The sequence below is a fragment of the Rutilus rutilus genome (genome assembly GCF_951802725.1).
Source record: "Rutilus rutilus genome assembly, chromosome: 21".
NCBI lineage: Eukaryota > Metazoa > Chordata > Actinopteri > Cypriniformes > Leuciscidae > Rutilus > Rutilus rutilus.
The window spans coordinates 20,654,766-20,672,070 of record NC_140226.1 but is presented as its reverse complement, the minus strand read 5'-3'; the positions used below and the strand labels follow the sequence as shown (position 1 = coordinate 20,672,070).

The 17,305-nt window shown below is 38.9% G+C and overlaps 1 protein-coding gene and 1 long non-coding RNA gene across 2 annotated transcripts; one reads left to right on the top strand and one right to left on the bottom strand.

Annotated features, from left to right (window-relative positions):
• Window positions 1-1,074: 1,074 nt before the first annotated feature.
• Window positions 1,075-15,497, bottom strand: iars2 (isoleucyl-tRNA synthetase 2, mitochondrial). The gene is made up of 23 exons (XM_084393971.1): window positions 15,197-15,497; window positions 14,897-15,019; window positions 14,570-14,723; window positions 14,302-14,450; window positions 12,419-12,468; window positions 12,182-12,291; window positions 11,983-12,073; window positions 11,781-11,896; window positions 11,530-11,699; window positions 11,337-11,427; window positions 11,093-11,244; window positions 9,519-9,679; window positions 9,338-9,440; window positions 8,644-8,737; window positions 8,383-8,491; window positions 5,481-5,583; window positions 5,276-5,401; window positions 4,513-4,644; window positions 4,305-4,411; window positions 4,064-4,209; window positions 3,783-3,973; window positions 2,873-3,017; window positions 1,075-1,921 (listed from the first exon to the last, which is right to left on the bottom strand). The coding sequence occupies exons 1-23, from the start codon at window positions 15,374-15,376 to the stop codon at window positions 1,776-1,778; spliced, it is 2,949 nt and encodes a 982-aa protein (XP_084250097.1). The 5' UTR covers window positions 15,377-15,497; the 3' UTR covers window positions 1,075-1,775.
• Window positions 15,498-16,176: 679 nt separating this feature from the next.
• Window positions 16,177-17,281, top strand: LOC311281199. The gene is made up of 2 exons (XR_014625776.1): window positions 16,177-16,398; window positions 16,633-17,281. It is a non-coding gene; the product is annotated as an uncharacterized lncRNA (long non-coding RNA).
• The last annotated feature ends 24 nt before the right edge of the window (window positions 17,282-17,305 follow it).

The following is a 17,305-nucleotide window of genomic DNA, read 5'->3' as shown; positions in this document are numbered from 1 at the left end:
AGCTGGATCTGCTCAAAACACCATGGCAAGCCTCCAAGTTTTCCAGGCCAAGCACCTCTGCTCCATGGACGAGTCTGCCAAGGACCCAATATTGACCTTCCTCCAGGAGCTGCTGGATAAGGGACACAACCCATTCACGTTCAAGGTATATGTGGCTGCCATCATGGTATACCATGCCCCAATCAGTTGTGAGGAACAACCTTACTGTGAAGTTCCTTCGGTGGGCTAGACGGCTGAACCCGCCTCATCCCCACACAGTCCCCCGGGCTCTCCGAGGCCCCCCCATTTGTATTTGAACGAAATTCCAGAATCGTCAGCAAGCTATCTAGAAAGCACGGTGAATGTTTATATGGTTGTCAGCGAATGGGACACTACATTTTATCCAAAATTAAATATCAATACATTTTGGTTTTAATAAGATTTCCCCAAGTAATAGGCAAGAATAAACCTGGGGTTCATGTCCTCGTAGAACTTGTAATCATGAAGGTAAGTTGAAAGATAAACAACTAATTACTGAAATGTATTAACTCATGTAATTACCCAATCAGTGTTTTATCCACAGAGAGAAGACAATAAAAAAGCTTGAAAATGTCACGTCACAGTACCTTTAACTCAGGAAAGCCATTCATTGTGTCAGCTAGAAAAAAAGAACTACAGATATAAAACATTTACTTAACATGCTAATAATTTATATTTGAAGAAATGTAATTCTTTTATGAAAACTACCTTATGAGCAAATTAAATGAGTGCAAGTCAGATTTGAATATTCTTTCATAATTTTTGTCTGTTCATTGAAAGTCCAATCAGCCAAAATTTTCATGGATTAAAAACATGATTCAAACGGTTAAATTCAAGACAGAGATACAATCGCTTTTAGCCCCATATAAACATTGATCAATGCACATAGAGTTGATCAAATATGGGGAACACTGAAGCTTAAACGTGCTTGCTTTAGAAAATTATTAGTTCTCACAATTGATTAAAATAGATATTTTAGGGCTAAGTAAACATTACAATACCTCTAAACTTGACAGTGAACCCATGAAAATTCACATTAAGAGACATTTTCTTTTTCTGTATGCACTGTTTATTGGCTTAGCAATACAACTTACGCCATTAAGCATCCTTTACAGGTAAACAGAGAAACTAAAATTGACAAACTCTCCTCTCACTGAGCCTCATTAATGAAAATAGCAGAATAAATGTTTGTAAACCCATTCTTTGATAAAACTGCCACATTCAATCAACGTCACAATTAAAGAATGGTTTCACAAATTGCTTCTGCATGTTAAATACATCTTCAATGCAAAATGTCACAATAAAATATACCCCCTCATGACATGAATATACAGAAAGTACAGTTAGACGTGTTCAACCAAACCTTCCACCCACCGCAAACAAGCTCAAATTGACATATACAAATGCTCTTTTCAGTGTACTGACAATAAGTTGGCTTAAACCTGTAGCAGAGAACTGCACTGTTAAATTTGTCAACTTAACACAGATCCCAGGTCAGTGCTAATATTGTAAGCATGATCTGAAACGGGTTTTTGTGTATGTTTTTCATTCTAAATTTTTGCTTTATTGATTTATAACAGTTTGTCTCCTGTCCGACCCCTGAGTAACACGGTACCCCCTCTCCCACGGCTTCAGACAACTTTCTGTCTGTTACAATAGCAGCTTCATACTGGTCCATGGTAGCCCTTGCAGCCTTTTTCAACAAAGGAGGAGGGCGGCCAGTGGGTGGACAGTCGTCATGGCAACAGTCAAGGTGATTACTTTGTATTTTCCAGCACGGTTTGGCATCGTGGGCAGAGGCAGTCTGGCTCATCTGCAGTGTATCGCCGACATCTCGGACAGCGTGAGAGAGAGGTGGGCATCGCGGCTACGCTGTATGAACTCTCTTCACGGATCATTCCCCCTACAGAACACACAGATGAGCAGATCAATACCCAATTATTTTAGAGTTCCGTAATATTTTTTATGAATTTTTATGAATTATCTGTTTCTGAAGTAAAGGCAAGTTCAGTTGAACTGCTTCTAAATGAAAACCAAATGTTGCCAATTCTCTCTAAACCTGTGGTTCTCAACTTTCGTGACTTTAATGCCCAGCATAGTCCAACACATTCAAAGCACCTACCCAATATAAGGCAAGATATAAATAAAAATAAAAGTAATTTGAAGTTTATTAAGAACTTGTGTTGGAAAATGTTTGGTGGAGAATGAAATGTTTACTTAAAAGAGTGGCAAAGAAGGTGTTTTAAGAAGATGCATACTTTTGTTAATTCTTTAATCAGTTTAACTTAGTTCCTGCCTTTGCTTTGGAAGAATATGCTTATGTTGCAATAAAGAAATGATGTAATGACCTGCACGCTCAAAAAAAGGGTATAAGAGTATTTTAAAACAGCAAGGAAACTAAAATGTGCAGAAAACGTGCAGACGAGAATGCTCAGACATAACGTCATGTATATTCTGAATGCTATCTATATGCATACCAGGTGATCAGATCAGTTTCGACTTAAAAAACATTATCACAACATCATCATAAAAAAATAACAAAAACAGTCATACGATTAGCTTAGATGATTATAACGTATATAATATTAGTATAACTAATTACAGTGGAGAAAACTTGTGTAAAATGTTTGTTTTTTTACCTAACTGCAAAGTAAAAATATGAGTGATTTTCCTGACGGAGTTCTCTGAGTTAACTGAGTTAAGGCACTGAAAGTTTTGGACATTTTATTTAGAATTTCCATGACAAACCACTGGTCTAAACTAACTGCTACAATAGGGGTAGTAATGAGTAGGTGGTGTTAGTTTTTTGTGATAGAAACACTGGGTAATTTATATCAGAAGAAAAGCATCTCACCCTCCAGGTTGATGAGGAAGTTTCCTGTGCTTGTGACAGAATCCGATGGCAGATCCCGTGGGAGAGAGTTTGTCAGAGTCGTGCGTGAGGCCATCATGAGCTCTGTCAGCTGAGAGCAGGTGGAACTGGGCTCCTCTTGAAGAGACTGGGAGAAAAGGGTGGGGGGGGCATATAAAATGATGTCGCAAGCAAATAAAGCACAAATTATTATCTATTTAAAGTATCTATTATCTCTATTCATACCAATACAAATGTTTGTTATTAAGTGCAATAAATATTTAAATTTGAATAAATGGCTGTTAATGTGTTTAGACTGAGACAAACATTTGCATGTGGTCAATGTGACAGAATTTCTTTTCCATTACACTGTGAGGAAAACTCCCCATCCAATAAGATTTGTGCTTTTTGTCACATACCCAGAGCCACTGCTGTTACATAAAACTGGTAAATACAGAAATCTGAACGGATTGTTTGAAAACATGTAAATGCTGTTAAATTTCTTTCCTTCTTTGTGAAAATTGGGTGTCAGAATCAGAAAGTTATTTCTGCATCTATATAAGTGCCACATACTATCAGAAAAAGAATTTGCATGTTCATTCAGCCTGTCTGCCATTTGTTATGATTTGGTCTAAACCAGGGGTCTCAAACTCAGTTCCTGGAGGGCCACTGTCCTACAGAAATTAGTGCCAACCAGCTCTAAAACAGCTGCCAAGAAGTTTCTAGTAATCCTGAAGACATTGATTAGCTCATTCAAGTGGGTTGGAGCTCAACTCTGAAGGACAGTGGCCCTTCAGGAACCGAGCTTGACACTCCTGCTCTAAACAGACAAATCGCAAGCGAAAACCAGAATTTAATTTCTGTGCCGAACATTTGTGTTGTTGTGAACAGGCTTTTAAAATCCATGATGTACCTCCATGATTTCAAAGAACAGGCCGGGTTCAATGGCAATGATGAGGTCATACTCAGCAGCGTTACGTCCCGGAATAGACGACAGGAAGGAATCTCTGATAGCACATGCGCCCTCTACTGCTTCCTCCAGTCCTGGCTTCCGCCACACTGAATCGGTCTTAATCCAGCCGCTACGAAACAAAGTGTCCCCCTCTACGGACAAAGAGAGAGGTGAAAAGCATTACAGTGAGGTAGTCAGTCTGTAGCCATACAGCATCAGTTGCACGGAAATTGGGTGAGTACCCTCATGTCCAGGAGAGTGCAGGTACACCTCCTCAGCGAGGTGAGGGAGGACAGGAGCGATAGAGCGACTCACTCCATCCAGAATCTCTTCTAGAACCGTTTGACACGACCTCCGACCAAGGGAGTCCTCAGGGTCACAATAAAGCCTGAGAGAGAGACCGTGAGTGAGACGTTTTGCAACGGAGCATTAAAAATAGCTTCATTTTCGAACAGAAAGTTACATAATTGAATGAGTGGTTACCGATCTTTAATGATGCTGAAATAGAAGTTGGATAATTCTCTAGTGATGAAGGATTGCAGCAGGCGGATGGCGCGGCTGCTGTCAAACTCATTGTAGGCATCAGTTACCTACAGCACACACAAACACGTGTCACGTGACCGACAGCAATGCACAGCTGGTTTAAGCCCAGCCCATACAAACACTGTAACCTGTTAACATTTAGACTCGCCTTCATGCTGAACTCTCTGAGCAGGTGTAGCATGTACTGATCTATGTAGTGCATTTGTTTAGTGTCCACAGCCTGGGAACGAGGATCAAAACCCTGGAGATTCCCCAAGAGAAACTTCAGTGTGTTCCTCAGCTGGGGACAGAGAATAGCAGGTTAGTGAGAGGTCATTCGCTCAAACACTTTGATCTATACTTACTGTTCAAAAATTTGTGGTCAATAAGATGTTTGGGGAAAATGTATTTTAAACTTACAAAGGCTGAATTTGTTTTAGATTAAAACATAGTAAAAACATACTTTTGTGAAACACTACAATTTAAAATGACTTTTCTATTTGAATATAGTTAAAGTTATAGTAGCCATTACTCCAGTCTTCAGTGTCACATGATCCTCCAGAGATCATTCTAATATGCTGATTTGGTGCTTATTTCTTATTATTAACAATGTTAAACAGTTGTGTTGCTTAATATTTTTTGTGTAAACAGTGGGGGGGGTTTTCTTCAGGATTCTTTGATAAACAGAAAGATAAAAAAGAACAGTGTTTTGAAAGAAATTGTTTGTAACATTAAATGTCTTTACTATAACTTTTGATCAATTTGATGCATCCTTGTTGAATAAAATTATTCATTTAAAAAATAAATCTTACAGTCCTTACTAAAACTTTAGAACAGTAGCGTATATGTAAGAATCTCAAAGTGTATTCAAAATTAGCATTGACTGTCAGCAAATTACTGCAACAATTTATCTGCTTTGATATGTGCCAGACCTTGTTGATGCTGTCTTTAGCAGCGTTCAGTGTGTTCGGTCCGATCTGAACTTCAGAAAACACGTTCGACTCTGCAACCCACCATCTCAAAACATCAGCACCATAAGGAGGACAGACAGACAAGTCCTGAGAGAGAGAAATTGATGTTTGAAAACACTGACTGGATGACATAATTTAATTCTAGCATTGGCTGATCGTATCTCACCTTCCCTCCATTAATAACAACATCTGGGTCGATCACGTTGCCTATAGACTTAGACATTTTTTCTCCTCTCTCACTCACAGCAAATCCATGGACCACTAGAGCTCTGAAACACACACAGAAGGTGATTGGCATATTTTTTAACATATGTATTTGTCACATACACATACAAAGTTCAGTCATGAAACTATAGATGGCGCAGGCTGTCCTTAACTCAATCTGCAAGAAATCACATCGTTCTCTAAATGGCGTGGCTGATTGGTTTCTGTTGCATCAGCAGCCAATAAGCTTGCTGCTCTACATTCAAATACTTTCAGAAACCCTCCAGCTTCCCCAGCTCCACCTGTAATGCATGCTATTTGTGCTGAAGCAGTAAATGCTCACAGCAGTGTGCCTGTGTATCAGTGATGCGCGGGTCAATGTATAAACAACCCGCACCCGACCGACGTTTTCAACTAACCCGCCCGCAACTCGGACCGCAAAAAATAAAAAATAAAATATTGTACCCGACCCGCTTCCTGACCCGCATTTTTTAAAAGTAGTAAATGCTCATCGTAGCGTCATTGGATTTTTTTTTAAATATATATTCTAATTTATCAAAGTTTATTTATAAAGTCAATAAGCTCATAATTTGTACTAAAATAGTCTAAATTTTAGTTTTAAAAAGCTGGCTATGTCTATTTTGATGTTTCTGCGCAAGTTCAGCAGACAGTGAGGTTTGTCCGATCAGAGCTCGTGAGCGGAGAGCGCATTTCTGAATATTCCGCTCCGCTCGCTCATTCCGAGGGTCGCTCGCTCAACCCAGAATGGCCTGCTGCTGGTTCGAAAAAATGTGGAATAAGGGCTGCCTCCGACTCATTTTTTTTCTAGTCGACTAGTAGTTGTTGATTTAAGCCATTCGTGGACAACTCGCCCCTTTATATTAATTTAATTACTTAAATAGGCTATAGTCTAGGATAATAAGCGTTATGACCGCACACATAAAGCTTGCCACAAAGAACCGGTTAAAGTAATGATTATGAATGTGTCTAAATTAGCAAGGAGACATTTAATTGTTTAGTAATAAACTGGTGTTTTCTGTGTCGCTGCAAAGATGAAGTTGACAATTCGGACTCGCCATGAACGCCAGAGAGAAATGCACATTTCATTTGGATTACATAATCAGAGAGTAGCCTATTTATTTTGGTTTGAATATTTTCGTTTAAAAGTAGACATTTCAAGCTTTCTGTAATATATAGCCTATATTTCTCAAATATGTGAGGCACAAGCTGAGTTTCGGCGCCCTCCAGTTCACGTGCAATGCAAGTGATCGTGCCTGCATGCGCCTTATTACATTGCCTGCTATATATTTGCTTCTTATTCATTAAATACAGGCGATTGATTGATAAAACATTGATCAAAATTAAGATACAATTTATACAGTTTTCTATAAAACAAAACTTAATGAAGTCGTCAAAATCATGTTTTACCAAAAACAGCGCCGTTGCTAGGAGGGCGCCAGCGCCTCTGCCTCGCGAGTGGATGATAGCCCTGAAGACGCCTAGCAATGATATACCTTTAGTGGTAGTATACCTTTAGTTAAGTTATACCTTAAGAGTCTTCGTAGCGCGCTAAGAGACAATGTTATCGGAAAACGCAGCCCAGGTATGATAACGGAGATTCCAAAGCGCTCTTCTTTGATCAGAACCATGGAGAGCGATCGCAGATAGGTCTGTCCTAAACTTTTAACAATGCAACAAAATATTTAAAGAGCATCAAGCTATTAAAATCTATATTATGTATACGCACAGATAATATAACATAGGCTATATTAATAGTCAATATTTTTTATTAGGTTAAGCAGTGATTGGATAAGGTTTTTTATTTTTTATTTAACGTTTTTAATTTTAGGCCCACCCACAATTGGTCTGGCTTATCCAAAACTGGAATCCTGGCGCCGTGCCTGGTTGGTTGTGCCAGTTTTGTGGCTATCAAATGTGTAAATAGCATCGCAAGAAGTACACATGACAAAGCCAGCACTTTGGTCATCATCTTTCATTATTTCGGCAAATGTCTCCCACACTCCAACAGCTTCCACTCCCCAGTCTTCACCTTTTCTCTTGCCGCCTCCATCTCTACCTGCAGACTGAGCTTGTGCGTCATCTCGCCAGTTATTCAGCCAAAAAAGTGTAGGCCTATGTATTTCATAGAAAAGTGTGTCTAGTACTATATAAATTACAAAGATTTAATTGGCATCTTTATTTCAAACGACCCGACCGACTGCGACCCGAATATCATTAAAAATATTTTTGGATGACTCGTAACCGCGGGTAACCACAGGCACCCGCTCATTTCGGATCAACCCGCGCATCACTGCTGTGTATGTATTGGTAGTAGCAAGTGTAATGGAAATTTTACATTTAGATGTGTTCTTTTACTTTTAAATGTGTTATTTTACATTTAGATGTGTTTTTACTTCTGGGTGTGTACAACTTGTATTAACGTTGAACATTCATTTTTTTACTCATAAGCATTTAAAGAAATATAATCATATATTAATAATGTATAATATCAGCCTAGAAAATCGCAACTTTACATTTTCCGTCGGTCTTAGTGCACGATGTAACTACAGAAGAGTCAAGTTTTAAATAGGAAAAATATCGAAACTCTTTGGTCATTTTTTTGAGAGAGATGCTAATGGTCCTGTCCGATTCAATGATCTATGCTAAGCTATGCTAAAAGTGGTACCGCCAGACCCGGAGTTCGGCTGAATGGATTCGAAAACGGTAAAACTCAACTGTTTAACTCTGGGGGAGGTGTAAAATGAGCCTATTTCCAAAAAAAGTGGAGTATCCCTTTAACATGGCCATATCCATTACAATGCTAAACTCTTTTGTGATGATAGAAATGCATTTTTATTACTCACTTGTAAGGGGCTTTATTTCGTACAGCTACACTGGTGAGGAGCGACGACTGAAACCAACCGCCGATTTGATCTTTCCCCTCCACATACGAGTCTGCACGCGGGTCTGATTCTGAAAGAAAGAGAGTGAGAGAGAAGTGACACAACACTACAATGCAACAAAGCATACCAAAGGACCCCAGACAAGCAAATCAACAATATACTTATTGATTGCTTAAATAACCAGAAATACATGTATTGATAAGGACCACTTTGATGACTCACCCTGTAGTACAGCGGCCCATGAGACACCGCTGTCAAACCAGATATCCAGGACATCTTCACCCCGCACATAATCAGATAGTGCACCTGCTTTACTCTGACAAAACACACAAACAATTTAGAACTTATACTACATTTTATTACACTACTTTACATTTCATTTAGCACTAAAGAGTATTTGTGGCATAAACATACACTACCGTTCAAAAGTTTGGGGTCAGTAAGAGTTAAATAATAATAATAATAATAATAATTAGAAATGACACATTAAATTGATCAAATGTAATAGTAAAGAGATTTTAAAATGTTTTTTTTGAAGAATGCTAAACTTTTTTTATCAGTTTCCATGAAAAAAAATCATAATTTTCATCATTGATAATAACAAGAAATGTTTCTTGTGTTGCAAATCAGCAAATTAGAATGATTTCTGAAGGGTCATGTGACACTGTAAACTGGAGTTTGACTGCTGAAAATTCAGCTTTGCCATCACAGGAATAATTTAATGACATTTTAAAATATATTAAAATAGAAAACAGAGTAGTTATTTTAAATTGCAATATTTTACAATATTACTGTTTTACAGTATTTTTGATCAAATAAATGTTGACATTGTGAGCATTAGAGACTTCTTTAAAAAAAAAAAAAAAAAATTCCTACCGACCCCAAACTTTTGAATGAAAATTTAGGAAAAAAGTACCTTCTGAAGAACCTCTGGAGTCAGAAATGTCTCCACTGGCTCCGCCCACCAGCTGTCACTTCCTTTCTCAGAGAAAACTTTAGCGATGTGTGTAACTGAATGTCTGAGAAAGAAAGAGGGAATTCTTAAACTTGTAGTTTATATGCATTTCTTGAGCATGTCTATGTAAGTAAGTATATACTTGTTTAAGAGTGGCTCTCCGGTCTCTTTATGGTAGAACACTGGGATGGGGACGCCCCAGCTCCTCTGCCGAGATATACACCAGTATGTTCTTCTGTCCAACATCGCCAACAAACTGGACCTAGCCGATTCGGGTATCACACGCACCTTCTGCAGGGCGTCCTATGCAAACACACTCACAGTTTATTTTCTGCAGAAAACATATAACTGGAACCTTACTAGGAAGTCTGTTTAATTTCTAATACTTCTAACAAAAGTAACTAAAAAAAGTCAAATAAATGCAGAATGTGCACTCACAAAAACATGTCCAGAGCAAGAAAAAGAACACGCGTTAAGTAACTTGACCATTTATTTGTCAGCGTGAGCTGTGTGCGCATATTTTACACACACACACGCACACATATATATACACATGACACATCCATTCATACGTGTGTGTAAAATATACGCTCACTTTTCTCACTCACAAATGAAAAAAAGTTACTTTTAACGCACTTAACACAATTAAAGGAGAACTCCGGTCAATTTTAACATTGAGCTCATTTTTTTGTACATTTGGAGTGCTGTCAGTACAGAGAACAACGACAAAAATCGGTGTTGCCTACACCGTGTTATCCTCTTTTTAAAATTTGCACCCTGTTGACTTCAATGGGGCAAGTTTTAAACCTGCTTTTAGCCTCTTAACATCCTTGATGTGTCATTACAAGTGCACAGGTCATGTGAGTGATTCCTTCAGAGTTAACACGGGTGAATCTGACTGCAGTAGATGTGAAAGATATGAATAAAAATGATGTTTATTCAGCCAGCGCACATACCTGTATTTACATCCTGTTTTCGGTCGAAGTCCACAGTAGTCGATTATCGAGTTCACGCGCGTGATCATAGGTACTAAACCTATGCGCGTGAACTCGACAATCGATTACTGTGTTTTTACAAATTTTAAAACGAGGATAACACGGTGTAGGCAACACCGATTTTTGTCGTTGTTCTCTGTACTGACAGCACTCCAAATGTACAAAAAAATTAGCTCAATGTTAAAATTGACCGGAGTTCTCCTTTAATACTATTTTAGGAGGATCATGACATTTTTTGCATTGTCACATTATTTCCATGACAATTTGTATATAATTTCTAAGAGCTTCACTTGCATGCAGAAAATGTCAGTCCTCCTATTTTTCCCACATTACAGTGATGAGAATGATATTTTTTTCTGCATCATGGTAATGAGAATTTACTAGCTATGCCAAAAAAAATATATATATATATATATATATTATTAATAATAAATAAATAAAGATCTCAGTGTAAAAAAGTCCTAAAACATGCATAATTTACTTGAAACAAATATAAAAATAAATATTTGGGGGTGAATTATGACCCATTAAGGCAGTACAAAAACACCATTAGGAATACATTTTTGATTTGTTTTGTTTTTTTCACATTACAGTAATGGGAATGAGATTTATTTTATTTTTTTGCATTATTCTGCATAAAATACATTATTCTGCATAAATATGACCCAGACATATTTTGATGGGTTTCATCCAGCTGATGCTGTAGAGTATATTGGCTCACCTTAGCTTTGTCTTTGAGGCTGCCTGTGTTGATAAACCACTGTTTACTGGCTCTGGTAATGACTGGCTGTTTGGTCCTCCAGTCATACGGGTAACTGTGGACACAGTCCTCCTCCTTCACAACTGCACCCGCTGCCTGCAACATTGAGATTACTGCCCACACACACAACATTAGTTACTAACATGCATTTTCTTTTATCATATGCATATATATTCTTTCTTTCCTCCATCTCTTTCTCTCTCACCTGTGGTATTGCCTTCAGTCATTACAGATTTATTCTGCAGTTCAGCCCCAGCAAGTTCTGTAAACCTGCCCTCTTCATCCACCATGCACTCCTAGACAGAGAGAGAGAGAGAGAGAGATAGCAAGTTTAAAATCAACAACAACCCAAGATTCTTACTATTCCAGCATATACTGTACAGGTGTGGGTGACGTACTACTGGCAGATTAAAGTGCGTTGCAACACTGTAGTCCTCCATGCCATGAGCAGGAGCAGTGTGGACCAATCCAGTTCCCTTAGTCATGGTCACATGACTAGCCGGCAACAAAGGCACTTCTTTTGAAGGAATTGTGGGATGCTGGCAAACTCCACCTTCAAGATCTGACCCTGGAGATGAGTGAAAGAGAGGCAGATAAATGCTTAGGCCAGTTCAGAAGGCATAATTTTGGCCAATAACAGTGGATCTACCTGCGAATGTAGCCAAACTCTCCAGATTTGTCCCCAGTATAGAGGCGAGGTTGTTCATGCGCTCTGTGGCCACTAGGAGTAGCTGCTCATTATCAGCTCGCTTCACTACAGAGTACCTGAGAAGAGGAAAAGCATGTGATCATGAATGTCTCCATGAAATCATATCATGTTCATCCCACAGATTCATAGGTGTGTGACTTACTGTACTTTGGGCATGTAACACACTGCCTGATTGGCTGGAATAGTCCATGGCTGGGTCGTCCATATCAGAACAGACACACGACCCCAATTTTCTAAATCACAGATGAAGATTCTGACATCAGAAATAGCAACGTAACTTTAACTCTGTGTATGTGACCTGTATAAAGCACATGGCACAGGTATAGACAGCATATACACACCTGCTATCAAAGCGAGTTTGGCTGGCAGGGTGAGCATGGGGAAAGTGATGTACAGAGCACGGCTCACGTGTTCTGAATTATACTCCAGCTCAGCTTCTGCAAGCGCAGTCCTTTACAGAGGCAGGTACAGCAGAAAAATATACAGACATTAACATATAAAACCTCAAAATCAAAGCTTTCTGTTAAGCTTTATTAAAGGTCTTTATTGTAAGGCTGCAAACACTGAGCTTCTACTACCTGGATGATGGTGACCAGAAAACAGGCTTATAGTCCTGATAAATTAAACCCTGTACACAAAGATAGGAAGAGAAGGGGAAAGTGAGAATATTTTCAATGACATGAGGGTGAGTATACAAACAAGTTTGGTGTCAGTAAAATATATATTTTTAAAGAAATTAATACTTTCAGCCAGCAAGGATGAACTTTTTATCATTTGACGTTTGATCATTAAAGTCAGAATGATCAAAAGTTAATGTTATCATTAAATAAAAATTGACAATTTTTTTGGTTTTGAAATACTGTATTGCATGTGACGTTGCTGTGCAGTCATACAAGCTTATCATTTTGTATGCGTTTTTAAGCACTGCTGTTTAAAAACAAGTGATTTTAAACTGTTGAAGCACAATAAGCAGCAAAAGAGAACTCATTGAAAGAGCCCATGAAGCCGCTACTCATAGAGCCCGTGAGAACTGAGCGGAGTTATTTTTGCTGCCTTATTGGGCTTGAACAGGTCAAATACACACACACTTATGTCTCAAAATGCCTGGCTTTTCAAGTATCCACTGTCATTATGTGAACGTAAACAGTTGAGTGTATCAGTATATTGGATCAGTGCATTCGGTCTTAAAGTGACAGCAGCCTAATAAATCTGTCACTTATGTTAATCAGCCACAACAAAACACAGGGAAAATAACTCACTGCTCCTGACTGAATCACTTTTGTAACTTTAATAAGAATACATTTATATTGAATTTACACAGTGAAGACTATGCAGTGTTTTTTGTACATTTAAATACTTTATACAGTATGTAGTATTTCTTTCTTTTTTTTTTCTTTTTTTTTTTGCAAGTTATGTTTTTGGTCTTTTTGTGCCTTTATTTGATAGGACAGTAGAGATTTTGACAGGAAAGCGTGGGGTGGAGAGAGAGGGGAAGGGGATTGGCAAAGGACCTAGAGCTGGGAATCGAACTCGGGTCGCCGGAGGCGCAGTTGCGCTATATGTCGGCGCGTTAACCATGGGGCTATTGGCGCCGACACTATGTAGTATTTCTTAATGCTTGAAGTTTTTCAGGTAGGTCTATTTCATTAGTTTCTTTGTTCTATTGATGTTTTGGCCTATTGCTTGCAATTAGTTTCTTTGATCTTATTTTATCACTGACTGTTTACTTGTCTTTACTTGTTTACTTAGGTTAGTATTATAAAAAAATATAGTATATCATAAAAAACCTTATTTAAAGCTAACAATAATATCTATATTGTGATATCATTATCATGAAATAAAATGACTCATATCGTCATATAAGGTTTTGGTCACATCTTCCACCCATAATTGCAGTATTTATTACAAAGTATTTATCCGTGCACATCTTTTTTTATTTTTATTTATGTGTCCTCGTAATCTTTAATCGAAATAACTTGTCCTCCCTCTTGCAGCGACATCTATTCTCTTCTCTGATGACGTGTTTACTGGCGTGAGGGTGAGACAACCTATCACTCACATGTGATCACAGCAAAAGCCGACGTTCCAATCAATATCCAATGGACAAAATCAAGTCCCAATCAAGTGTTTCTTGTACAAAACATCTTTTCACAAGGATATATGTTACAATAAGGAAGGAAAAGACTACTGCAACCTCAGTTTCATGCCAACTTTAGTTTAAAAATAGAAAACTTTATAAATCTAGTTTTAAATTGTATAAATATTTCACAATATTGTTTTTTTTAATCGGGTAAACGCAGCCAGACTTCTTTAAAAAATATTTTAAACATCTTGCTCTTAATGCTTAATCTTAAATTTAACTAAACTTCTGAACGGTAGTGTAAATAATTTCCTCACATATGTAACGAAATCAAACAAGTCAATCGGTCAAGCTGTGTTGAACAGAAAGAGCTTCTCTCACCTTGTTGTGCATCTCCAGGAAGACTTTCAGCTGGGCCGCTTCATATTTCCCATCAAAAGTGTAATAACAGTTGTCCCAGTCAGCCATCACGCCCCAGCGCTGGAATGCAGCACGCTGCCGAGAGATGGCCCTCTCTGCAAACTCCCGCGCTGAACGGAGAGACACAAAGGCAGTTTTTGATTAACCAGAAGCAGAATAGCACATAAGCTTTTAATATTAAAACAAATGACTCTTTCGCCAGAACATTCATTATATGTGACTTCCTGACCTTTCTGTCTGATCTGCAGAGGAGTCAGCCCACTGGTTCCCAGGTCTCCCAGTGCTTTGAGCTCAATGGGCAGCCCATGGCAGTCCCAGCCGGGCACATAGTGCACCAGCCTGCCTTTCAGCACCTCGAAACGGTTCCGGATGTCTTTGAGGATCTGCAGGAGAGATCAAACAAAGATGCTGATTGCATATCATGAAGCTCATGAGAGTGTATCTCCATTTATAGGTTTAGGCATAATATTGTATGATGTCATTAAAAGGACAAGTGAAGGATGTGGATCCAGGAACATCTACTTGTGTGACTATGAACTGACAGGAGGTAACTTACCTTATTGAGAGCGTGCCCAACATGCGGGTCCCCGTTGGCATACGGTGGTCCATCATGAAGGCAGTACACCTTCTTAGCTTTTCTCTCTCTCTGCCATGTGTACAGCTGGTCAAAACCACATTTCTGTAGAACAACACAACAAAGTTCAAACACCATCACAAGACAAACCAGAGAGTTGTGGCTTTATAGAAGTGCAACAGATACTGTCATCTTAATCATTCAGGGTGATTTAGGAACGTAACAAAACAGAACCGGTCAGTTTTAACAGCATGTGGCAGGTCCTGGATCTGACACTCTCACCTGCTGGATCTGGATCTCTCGCTCCAGAAGGTTTGGCCCGTTCACTTTCATGGGGAAGTCAGTGCGGGGCAGCAACACAGTGTCCCGGTACCGGCCCGCTGCGTCTCCGGAGCACAGACACCGGAGTCCCCATCGAGCCACACCGCCGAAACCTACTGCCGAACGCCGAACCAGCAGCATGAGGGACTCTGACAGGTGAGTATCCGACCAGGGTGAGAGTTTGTTGTGGGATGTGACCTCCTCCTCCGCATGGGCGGAACTCGATCTTAACCGGAATGATAGAAACGACGGAACTACGGAAGCCAGGAAGAGACATGTGAATAACCAGTCACATAAAACGAAAACGCTTTTTTTCATGTTGTGACTGCGTATTTGAAACGGAAGAGGGCGTTAAAGGGTCACTAATGAGGAGCTTGAGCTTGAAGGTAGCATTAGGTTTTATCTGACGGGCTCTGGTTTTATTCAGTCATGTTCGATACACACATTTTTTACATAAATAATTATGTATGAATAATTGAGTAAACCCTACTGTAAACCCATTCCGTAGTTCAAACAGCAAGGTTCGATTCCCGGGGAATGTATATTATGAACTGATAAAAAGATACGCATCTGCCAAATGCATAAATGTATGTAAAACCAAGTTCCTTCAGTCCAGGAAATGCTCATTTTAAGGTATAGCTGTTACTAACAATAGAAAATGCTCTTGTAAGTCAAAGATTTGACAGGAAAAAGACGTATAGCCTACACCACAACCTGGGGTCAGTTGCATAAACAGCTATTAAACTGTATCTTATTAATATCTTATTAATTCCGTGGTCCGTAGTTAGCTAAACGTAAGCTTTTTGTGTGATATGTTTTAAACAAAACACTACAGTTTTTGTTATTCTCTTGTGCTGAGTAGTGTAGGCCGATCTATTTATGTTTTGTCAATGTACTTTGCGAGGAGGGGCGAGTTCTCCTCCCCCTTTTGGATGTCTCACCTGCAGCTAAATCTAGATATGGGACATCTCTTGCCTCGTCATGGGCGGGTGTTTTTGACGTCACTTTGAGAATAAAAGTGTCAGGCTTGCCCCCTCACTGAGCACAGACCCTTGGTCCAGCAGTAAACTTCTCTGGAAGAAGACAACACAGGCACAAAAATGAATAAAATTTGGATATTGTGCTTTGCGGTGCTGATCATAACCATACCATTTTCAACTCAGGTAGGCACTATGATTTTTTTTCCCCCATTTATTGTCTTAGGTTTTTAGAAGAGAATGGAAGGATTTGTTCACTAATTGTGTTCATGTTTTTCATAGTAAGCATCTATATAATTAATTACAATAATGATGATAACAAAGTGCATCTACAAGTAGCTCCAAAAACAGGTTATCACTTCTGAAGTCACACTGTAACATGTGAGCTCTTTTTTCTGACTTTCTTCATGTTTGATTTAGGTGAGCTCTGAAGATCAGAAGTCCACAGACAAAAGGAACTCAGGCAGCGGGTCCTCTAATCCTTCAACAAATTCCAGCGCTGTAGGATTGGGTCCTGTGCCCATCACACTGTACATGCTGATCCCAGCAGCCACCCTGGGCTTCATCCACAGTAGATCCTGATGGATGGAGAGTGTTCGCCATAGATGACCAAAACTGAGACAGTGGTGAAATGGACAGCCTTCACCCAAAGAGCCATTTTCTTCCCCAATTCATAAAGATATAACGCACAACAGCTCATTTTAAAATGGATTTTTAACCAATGAAAATGAATACATCTGCTGCCTGGAACCCCATACAGAGGGTCCTACTGAACCTCACCCTTGGGCTCTTTGTTATGTTTTGTCTCAAAGTCACTGTTTTAGGGAGGGCTCACATATGGCAACTTCTCTTAGAAGAGTTTGTTTCTCCTATGCTCAGTATATGTGATCGAGGTCAAGTAGGTTAAATAACTCCATTACTTAAATCAGTAATCACTGTGCATTTAAAATAACAGCCCAATTTCCATTTCTATAATGATATTCTGTACTACAAATTTTACTAAATGAATCAGTGTAATCCATCTCAGAATGTGTCTGTACTGTATGCACAATTAAAGTGGATGATTGTATATGTCTTGTATGTCATCTTTTAT